Raw genomic sequence first — 10,478 nt, 5'->3', positions numbered from 1 at the left:
AAATGTGCAAATTTACACCTCTCATCTACCTCCTTTCACGCTAGCCTTTTGGTTGCAGTGTTTTCCTTTTTCCGCCATTAAGCCAGTTTGTAACCTTTTCACCAAACGTACAGGACCAAGCATTGAGTTTTTGTTTTGCCTAATATGACCCGCAACTGTTTGGCGCTTTGGGTGGCAAACAACTAAGGGTCATGTGTAGATTTCTGATGTTTATTGCGTTGCTATAAATGTTGTATTGCGGCATTACCCTTTATATAATATAGTTCTGATGGAAGGGACTGTGAGTGTGTCAGTCGTGATGGCAGAATCTCAATGACGACTTGTCTTCCCTGTTGTGCGCTTTTCCCTAAATCCATGTCTGATTTGTATTCAGCTGCACTCCCATGAATTTTAAGCAAAAATGTAAGAAGCTTATTAATGTTTTTCACTGTAATGAAAATTTGTTATTACGCCACATCTGATATTAATAAAGCATCACCATCGTGCATTTTTGTGGTGAGTGAAAAATGAAAACACTTGTGAGAAAATATTTGGTTTATTGCTTTTTTTGCATAGTGGATCGATAGGAATTCTCGCTTTGTTGATTGTTGGTTATCAAATGTTGGCCATCTGGATAAAAGACGGATTACAGGGTTGAACTGACCAGAATTTGTGCCTTATATCTTTATAATCTTACCCCGATCTCTGGTGTTATTTGAGCCACTTGTGACGTTGCAGCTTTTTGAGCGTGGGCCGTTCTTCAGGTTTGGCGGTCAAAGTCTTCTGCAGGAAATCCCGACAATCTTAGGCGACAAATGTAAGTTTGGATTCAATCATTAATAGTGTTTAAGTGACAGTTGTAATAAGTCACCAATAGAGGTCCTTGTATATAAGGGTGCAGCTGAACTGTGCACATTCAAAGACAAAATACGTAAGCCCGAAGTGTTGGAAGCTCAAATCCATATTTTTGTGCATGAACAAGAATGAATTTCTGCTAGTGATGGGACATGAAAGCTGGTGTTGATCCCCACATGAGACAACTAAAGACTAAAGTGGAGACAGCCGCAGCGGCTGAAAAGAGCCAATAGCTGGAGATTGTCAGAGCTGGTGTAAGTGGCTAACTTAAGCAGCTAGTGGGACAAGCTCCTAAAAAGGCCAGTTAAAGATTGAATATGTTAAACGGCTAGACCAGTGGTCCCCAAACTACAGCCCGCAAGATTGATATGTTCCACCTCTAAGTTTGATCCGGCCACTTGAACAATACCAGAGAGCATTTTGGTGCTCCAAGTCTAGTGTCTCGAACCACTGGACTATGAGTGATATAGGTGAAATATGTAAAGGCATTGGGTTTTATATCATTAACACACATTCAACAGAAACGAATGTTGCTTTCGTTGTGCAATTTACATGCTACACTAACAAAAAAATTGTCACTTGCCATGCTTAGAATAGAATCCAATAATAGAATCACATTTTGTATTTGCAGCCGTGGTAGTTAAGGTTAAAATCACAAACAGCCCCAGTTACCTTCACAAAATGGTCATTCGGGCTTTTGTATTTGTTAAAAGACGGCCAAACGTGAATTTCTTCAAGTTGTGTAATATACAGTGGGACCTCGCTACTCCGCGGGTTCCACGTTCGCGGGTTCAGAGCTTCACGGGTCTAAAAAAATAATAATAATAAAATAAACTATTTAAAAAAAAATATATATATATATATATATATATTTTATTTTTTTTAAGCATTTTTGAAGGGGCGTCGCTACTTTGCGGATTTTCACTGTTTGCGGGTGGTTTTGGTCCCAATTAACCGGGTCTAAAAAATAATAATAATAGAATATTTTTGAAAAATATATATATATTTTTTTTTTAAGCATTTTTGAAGGGGCATCGCTACTTCGCGGATTTTCACTTTTCACGGGTGGTTTTGGTCCCTATTAACCGCGATAACCGAGGTATTACTGTAATTACAAATTTCTAAACCTACAAGTAAAATGAACATGTGGTTTAGCTTAATTTTAATCATTGGTGTTCTATCGATCGCCAGAGGGGCTGCTCTCGCGCAGAGAAATGCATACCAAATTAGTCATTCTTGACACTTGTGACCCAGTCCTACCACAGGTTTGATTCCTACGGAATCTTCTCGCATGAACATAAGGATTCAGAGTGACAAGATTCTCTGGCGCTTGTACAGGACTCATAGAACAGTAGCGAAAGTCAAAATTTTTTGCTAGTGGTCGCTTTGAAAACCCACAGGTTCATTAAATGCTTAGGAATGAAGATTCTTTTGTATGATTGTTTACCGTTGGAAATCCTGCTGCTGATCGTGATCTCCTCCTTGAGGAACCTTTCAGTTTGAAATTCCACTTTGCTGTGGAGGATTTCAAAGAGCACTGCCCCTATCTGCCAAACCGTTGTCGGGCCAGCCCGGTACCACTTGTGACGGAGCCACTCGGGCGGCTCCAGCGAAGGAGTTCCTAAAAACACCCAGAGCACGGTCACAACAAGGTAAACGGGAATCGTAATCTCGAGATTTACCGAAAAAGAGTCTGTAGACGGATTTTTTCTTGGTGAAGCAGCTCAGTCCGAAGTCGATGATACGGATGTGAAGGCCGTCGGCGGTGCTCTCGATCAGGATGTTTTCCATCTTGATGTCGCGGTGGAAGATGTGCTTCTTCTGAAGTTTGTGGGCCACGTCCAGCAACTGTCTCAGAATGATCTGAGGAATAAACATTGTGGGAGAGGCTTGATCTTGTGTTAAATCTTCTAACTCTTCTTTATCATTCATAGTTGTTGTTTTTTTTACACAACTGTGTATTCGAGGAAAAATTGGGCCCTAAAAATCCAGCCGGACCTGGCCCAGAGCGGTGACTATTGAAGCCTGACCCAGCCTGATCCTGACCAATCAACTTAATTTGCAGGACAGCCCAAAGCATAACCCAAAATTTCATATTTTACTTGGTGTGGGGCTTAGGAGAAGAGGTGATTTATGATAACAAATTAAAGTCTGTCTTTTGTAAGGTAATCAAAGTTTAACATGAAAGTATAAACCATTAAATCTTTAGTATTTCTCTGTCCGCCGGTTACAGTCCTTTTTCCATCATTTACAGATCATTTTTAAGACTTGACAGAATTTTTTTCAAAGCTTTCTGTCATTTTGACAGGTTGAAAATTTTGCCATCAACAGCAGGAGCAGTACATCCTTAAGTATCGAGCACGGCACTAAGAAAAAGAGGCAGAGAGACAAAGAAAAACAATCTAAGCATTCTATTGCAAGCATAGAAGTTTATCATTTTTTTGCCTTTTTTCAATGAATGTGTTTATTTTAGTTCAGTATCCACACATTATTTTACTATACAATTTGTTAACATTTATTTATTTTTAAAAAGTCAGAGAGAGAGAGAAGCCCGACCCGAACGTAATGATTGACATTATAGGCCTGACCCAACCCGAAATTTGTGTCAAACTCGTACACAAATTCTACAACATGCAAAATGTGACAAAATAGTAGATGATTTTTGCATAATATCTATATATATTTCATCAATATTCCAATTATTTTCCAAAATAATGCATTTTAAAGGTATATTCTATTCTATTCTATTTTGAAGCCTGTATCGTCATTGACTTCTTAAGCTGTGACCTCATCATAGTAACACCAGAACACTCGCCAGCCCGTCGCCATATTGGTTTATGTATTAATTATTTGAAGACGTTACAAGTGTTTTAAGCCAAGTTTTGGTAGTTTTTGTGAAGAAAAACAAGGCGTTGCAGCCAAAATGGGCTGAACTGGCAAAGATAACACACGCAGAGTTTACGGGGGCTAATCCAGCTGGACAAAAAACAAGTTTATTCCAACCTTGACTGTCCACCCACCGGGGTCTCATAACTCTAAGGGATAGACTACTGAGTCCATTTTGATTTCCATACTCTGACATTCACATAAACTACCATACCTTTGCCTCCATCTCGTCAAGACAGCCCCCTTTCCTGTCAATATAGTTTGTGAGGTCTTCAGCTGGAACAGGCCTCTCCATCACCAGAATGAGCTTCTGGTCTAAGTCGTACCAGTCCAGCAAGCTGACGTAAGGCGAACGCCCCTCGGGCAAGTCTTTCTCAAGCTTTTTCATTACCGCCACCTCTGAAGACACCTTGATGCTCTCATTATTCTAAAACGTCAGATCAAGGTGAGAAACTGAATCTGTGTAGGGTCGGCAAATTCCAGTTACCTGGATACTTATGTGGTTCTCTTTTGGGATGTGCTTGATGGCCACCTACAAAGTCAAAAAACTAAGATCAGTGTACTTTCTAGGCTACTTTGTTTGCATGCAGGAAATAGTGATGGAATTACGGCTATTTTTAGTGAAACAGCTATTTCTCGGCTCACCAAAAAGAACCAAACAGCTGCTCAGAATGTTTTTCTGGCTTTAATCCATACATTGCCAACTATTATTTAGTATTTATTTATTTATCTGGTTAGCTACTCCTCTTGCACTATCGGCACTATGGTAAAATACTATACGTAGCCATAATACAATACAACTTTTACTTATATCTGTACATTCAAGGAAACTTGGCGGGTCAGATGTATCGACATTTCGTTCTGTATACACGTGTACTAGAATGACAATAAAGTAGATCTGAATCTGAATCTGAATTTAACAATCTGAAAAAGACATCAAGGGGGGAAAAAAAGCATAAAAAGAAAAAAGAGATCAAAATGAACAAAGCAAGAAGAAAAAAAGTAAAATTCTAAGGAAAAATACAAAATAATACAATAACAGGAATAAAGGAAAAAGAAAGAAAAGAAAAGATTAGAAGAAAGATATGAAAATAAGTATAAAAAATGCTAGGGGGAAAAACAAGAAAAAGTAGGGGAGAAAGGAAAATGTAAACTAAAACAAAAAGTAAAAAGCTAGAAAAAAACCAAAGGGAAAGGGAAAAAAAACTAAAATAATCTCAGAAAAAAATACAGGTTTTGGGGGTCCTTTTAATCGGGATATTGTCAATAATAAAGTAACATTAAGCATAAAAATAATTTTTAATCATAAAAAAATCCATTACTCTACTAAATTATGTATTAAGTGGATACCCGCATCAGAAAGAGCTGGGGCGGTAAGAATGACGAACCTGACTTAAAGGGAACGGAAGAAACGAATGCACAGTAAATTATACTGTAATTGCATCAGTTTTTCACACTTCACTGAATTTTTAACTCATTTCAACTTTGGACCTTTTTATACTAGGCAACTGAGTCAGACGACTCAGAATATCTGAAAAAAACCACGACACAAAACATTTAATATACTTAACTATGAAATACAAGCATGATCTTTACTCTTTTTTTAAAAAGCTAATTGTAAAAACTATTATCCCTGAGAAACATATGAATTCAAATATTTACAGATCTACAAAAAGACTAATACAAACCAATGTTAACTTTTACATACATAATATATTTAAGGTCAACAACCTAGATTCTGGAAGTAAAATACATTTTGACCAATCACAAGAAGGGGAGAAAGCGTCTTGAAAGGAACCGGCTCCTGATTGGTGCCGTTCACTTTAAAGAGTCGGCTCATAAAGCCGTTTCGTTAGCGAAACTAGTAAACAACACTTACTGGGAAATGGTCCGTCTTGCGGTAGCCTGCAAAAACCGATCCGCAGCCTCCTTCGGCTAGCAGTCTCTCCTGAACGTATTTCAGTTCCACTTGCGCTAAAATGAACCACAAATAGGGTTCTTTAAGTCTGAATCCACAGTCAAACATTTACTGCAAAATCGCATTTTTTGTTTCCTGTCCCGGCTACCGACCTGTTTTCCGTCCCTGACACCGCCATCTCCCGCTACGGAAGATCCACTTCCGTATTCAGATCACGATCGGATTGCGAGAGCGACTTGCTTCCCTGTGTCCAGCGAACACTGGATTGTGGGCGCAGCCTTTCCTTCTTTATCTCAATTAACTTGTGAGAAACGTTACGCGATTGGGTCTACCCTTTGTTCTGGACGTGACAGCTTGGTTAATACTAGAAGAGGCCAACTTTTACCAAAGCAGAACTGTAATGCAATCGTTGGAGCAGTTTATTCACGCACAAAATAAAGCAGCTGTAGACTAATATACTATTCTTGGGTCAAGATTTTTTTAATGTTGTCGTTTAACTTTAAAAAGCGTTACTTTTTTTTAATGGGAGAAAAGCAGCAGTATAATGTTGGTAGGCTCGATATAGTCGACGATCGGGATGATTATTGAAAATAGCAAAGTGATAAAATCAACAAAGTCTTCTAAGGGCAGGCGGTTCTAATCACCCATCTCCTTCCTCTTCTGCATCCACCCATTACCTCACTGTACCAGCTGAAGCCAGGTAAATCAAATGTATCTTTTCTTTACTTATTTATGTTTTTTTATCATATATTTATAAATATATACTACAAAGTATTTTATTAGCAATGTTTAATATGACAATTTTCCCTTGTTTATGTAACGGCTGCCGTGGCGCCCAATTGGTCCCCGCCGTGTGGCGCCAGGTTCTGTTACGGTTGCCACGGCGCCCAATTGGCCCCGCCCATGGACACCAGCTGAAACTCGTTAACAGATTGCTCCCTGATTGCTTAAACGCTGTCTTGTGAGTCGCATGGGGTGGGAGCGTCTGCGAAACTCCTGCTAAACTCTGTTGTGATACGTCAAGCCTTAAGAATTTCCGTTTTTCCTGTGTTTTTGCTCTTGTTTTGCCAAGCCCTGTGAATCTCCGTTTTTGCCTGTGTTTTGCTCCTGTTTTGTTCTCGCCCCAATCTGTTTGATTTTGACCACTTCCTCGTTCTGAGCAATCTACTTCCGCGACCAACGATCCCCAGATCAAGTGTGCGCTCATTTCTCTTCCCCCTAATAAACTGTGAGTAACGTTACGCGATTGGGTTCTGCTTCCTGTCCTGGTCCTGACAGTTTACCTCACCTCTCAACGTACAGCACTGTCATATGGATTAGTTTGAGTTTTTACAAAAGCGATACCAACCCCAACAAACTCCAGACACATCAACGGCACTCGGTTTCATCTTCTTCAGTCCACCGGTCGAACCTTCTCCGTCTTCACCCCCTATGTCTGCGGCTACAAGATAAACACAAACATTTTTATGAAAAGGCAGTTGATGAAAAGTCATAATAGCTTGACCCACCATTGCCTCCAGAGACCCCCGGACACTCTTTGTCCCCAACCATGGGAAGCTCTCCAGATTTCCTCTTCTTCCTGGCTGAAGTCTCAGCGTCGGCCTCCATTTTCCTCTTGGTGCCTTGCACCTTCGCATTTGTCTCGGAGCTGCAAGAAGGTTCACAGAGGACCACCCGACCCACCTCGAGAGGACCCGAGTGGTTGGGACTGGACCTCATTTCAAGACCTCTGGTTCTGTGGGGCAACTTTGGGAAATGTCCCCTTTGCTGTGTGCTACAATGCCTCCAGACTTTGAACACAATTTTCAGTTTAGTTTTGGATTTTGTAAACTATGTACTGTGTGGATCATTTTATAATCTTTGGCCACTCGTACCCCATTTTTTTTGAACACTTAGCAATTAAATGAGTTCAAGGAGTGTCAAACTCATTCTAGCACTGGGGCCACATGGGAGAAAAAACATTCTCGCAGGGGGCCGGACTAGTAAATGAATGGCATAAAAAATGTGTGCCTTAGCTGGAGGTTTAGGGGTCTTTTCCGAAGGTAACAGTTAAAATCTGATTTTGGGTTGTAAGATTTGGTTTGGCGGCCAATCATGCTAGCTCCCTTAAGTAAGGATCATGTTATTGTCATGATTACCGATGTGATGCACCTATGCCCGCTCCTTTGGCGCCAACTGCCTGGGACTCTGATTGGCTCCCTGTCACTATTTAAACCTACTCCTATCTGTCACCTGTTGTCAGTCCGTCTGCGAACCTCACTTTACTCTAGGCAAGCTTTTGCGACCCTGACTCCATACCTGTCAACCTGTACGGTTTTGCCGTACAAAGTACGTTTTTTAATGTATTTTAAGACGAGTACGACGTACAAGGAAATCTGTACGGAAAAACGCAAATTTGTCAATGACGGGTACCATCCGGTATACACCAACTATCGGCAAAACGGCAAATCAATCAAGTCAAAGGAGTTTGCCGTGGAAGCCTCTATCTCGGTATCGTTTTTTTTGTTGCAAACGAAGCGAGCGGTTTGATGCTACTGTGCGCATGCTTCTGCCGCCTGGGGATTTCCCATCATGCATCGTTCCGAAAAAAAATAATATCGTGTACAATTATTTGGTATTTTGTACGGGAAAATATGACAGTTTGTACAGGCATGGAGCCGTGGAGGTTGACAGGTATGTGACTCACTCCTGTTTTTGCTCCCGTCTGTTCCCCGGCTTCGACCTGTTTTTTGATCTTGACCACGTCTACTCTCCTCTCCTGGCTTTCGACCCGTTGCTGATCCCGAGCACGTTTTTGCTCTCCTGTCCCTGCTACTGACCCGTTTTTTCCGTTCGCGACACCGCCATCGCTCGCCACGGAAGTGCCACTTCCATGTTCAGAGCGACCTGCTTCCCGCGACCAGCGAGCAACAGATCCTAGGTGCAATCCTTTCCTTTCTTCCCAATAAAACTGAGAGAAAGGTAACGCAAGTGGGTCCTGTCTCCGTTGTGGTCCTGACAGTTATAACAAATGTTGTAGAATATAAAGGACAATTTTTTTTGTAGAATATAAACTTGCTCACATTTGTAGAATAAACTTGCTTACATTTCTTCAGGGGACTCGCTGATATTTAGAAAGACTTGCTTACAGTTGGGAGAAATGTTGCTAACATTTTGGGAAGGTCTCGGCAGACGAATTAGTATAAACAATCTGACAAGAGACTACGGCAAAGGGCAAACTGACCCAAAATTAAAAACATTTCCAAGGACTATGGTTACGGAACCCCCTCCTTCACGTGGCATGTAAACGTGAAGAGGATAGGCTGTATCGTGTACTCGTGAAACTGTAAGGCCCACTCGTGTATGGAGATTCTTTGAGTTTCTTGTCAATGGCGGTTTTGGGCTGCATGGAAACCGCGCGTGATGCCTGCTGGGATGATCTCTCACTCCAACATCTGACTTTGCGACACCCGATGACAAATATGCGAAGCATGGTCTTCAAAATATTCACGGGGTCAGGCCTAAGGCCAATATGTATACTGTATCACTATCCAATCATGCACTCATATTGAAATGTATCAACGACTATTACCAGAATTTTGCACTGTTGTAACCGCTGTTATCACTTATCAGTTCATATATGTTTGGAGTGTTGGAGGTTTTTGTAATCAAAACATAAATAACAAAGTTAGAATAATCACAGCAGGCTGACCGCCAGGATTTTATTTTTATTTTCGATTCGGGTAATTCTGTCCGTGTATTGGTAGCTATGATTTAAGGTACTTTACCGCTACCCTGTATTAATTTTTCGATTTTAATTTCCGTTCAATGTGGGAGATAAACTCCCGAAGGGGGGGATGTGTTGTAGAAAATAAACTTGCTTACATTTGTAGAATATAAACTTGCTCACATTTGTAGAATAAACTTGCTTACATTTCTTCAGGGGACTCGCTGACATTTAGAAAGACTTGCTTACAGTTGGGAGAAATGTTGTTTACATTTTGGGAAGGTCTCGGCAGACGAATTAGTAAAAACAATCTGACAAGAGACTCCGGCAAAGGGCAAACTGACCCAAAATTAAAAACATTTCCAAGTACTATGGTTACGGAACCCCCCCCCTTCACGTGGCATGTAAACGTGAAGAGGATGGGCTGAATCGTGTACTCATGCTGTATTGAAACTATAAGACCCACTCGTGTCTGGAGATTCTTTGAGTTTCTTGTGACATTGTTGCATCAATAAACAAGAGCTCCCTCTGACGCCATTGATTCCTGCATTCTCTCTGAACACGTACGAGACGAATTCTCTTCAACAATAACTGCTAATTTCACGACCACCAAGTAAAAAAAAAAAATCACGGTTAGATGATAGTAAGTCAAACTATACGAACTATTTGAATCTATATTATCTTTCTTTTTTAATAAAGTTTTGTTTTTTTACCTCAAGGAGGCGCTAAAAATACACACCTGTCCCTTTGATTGACCACAACCAAACGATCAATTTTTCGTACCGGTCCGCGGGCTACACAGCTGCTCTAAGGGGGCCACACTTTGGTGACCCCTGATACAGATAATTACGATGTAGGAAGCATACAAATGAAGCCAGTTCTAATTGTAAAGTTACTTACCTCCTTTAGTCATCAATTTCCTCCACTTTTCAAACCAAAAGTATTTGTTATTTATCTCTTGCTGAGGGGCAAAAATAAATAGGCAAACAAACGCATATTTATTGAAGAGGACAAAAACAAGTAGGATCATTATTTTGGGGAGGGTGCCGCTGCAGGGAGGGGGGGCGAGCTTTGCGCGTGGCCGTACAACAGGCCCCGCCCTCTTCCTCATTCACCTCTGCAATCGTGTTTTCT

At 40.8% G+C, this 10,478-nt stretch overlaps 1 protein-coding gene across 1 annotated transcript; it reads right to left on the bottom strand.

Moving 5' to 3' along the window:
• Positions 1–516: 516 nt before the first annotated feature.
• Positions 517–10,450, bottom strand: LOC148349245 (serine/threonine-protein kinase pim-1-like). The gene is made up of 10 exons (XM_088321738.1): positions 10,245–10,450; positions 7,147–7,428; positions 6,987–7,079; positions 5,600–5,694; positions 4,208–4,252; positions 3,935–4,147; positions 2,517–2,697; positions 2,282–2,455; positions 677–782; positions 517–609 (listed from the first exon to the last, which is right to left on the bottom strand). The coding sequence occupies exons 1-9, from the start codon at positions 10,372–10,374 to the stop codon at positions 691–693; spliced, it is 1,305 nt and encodes a 434-aa protein (XP_088177864.1). The 5' UTR covers positions 10,375–10,450; the 3' UTR covers positions 517–609; positions 677–690.
• Between the last annotated feature and the right edge of the window lie 28 nt (positions 10,451–10,478).

The sequence above is a fragment of the Urocampus carinirostris genome, chromosome 17 (genome assembly GCF_059441175.1).
Source record: "Urocampus carinirostris isolate Australia breed hairy pipefish chromosome 17, RoL_Ucar_1.0, whole genome shotgun sequence".
Lineage (NCBI taxonomy): Eukaryota > Metazoa > Chordata > Actinopteri > Syngnathiformes > Syngnathidae > Urocampus > Urocampus carinirostris.
This window is presented reverse-complemented; position numbering and strand designations above follow the sequence as displayed.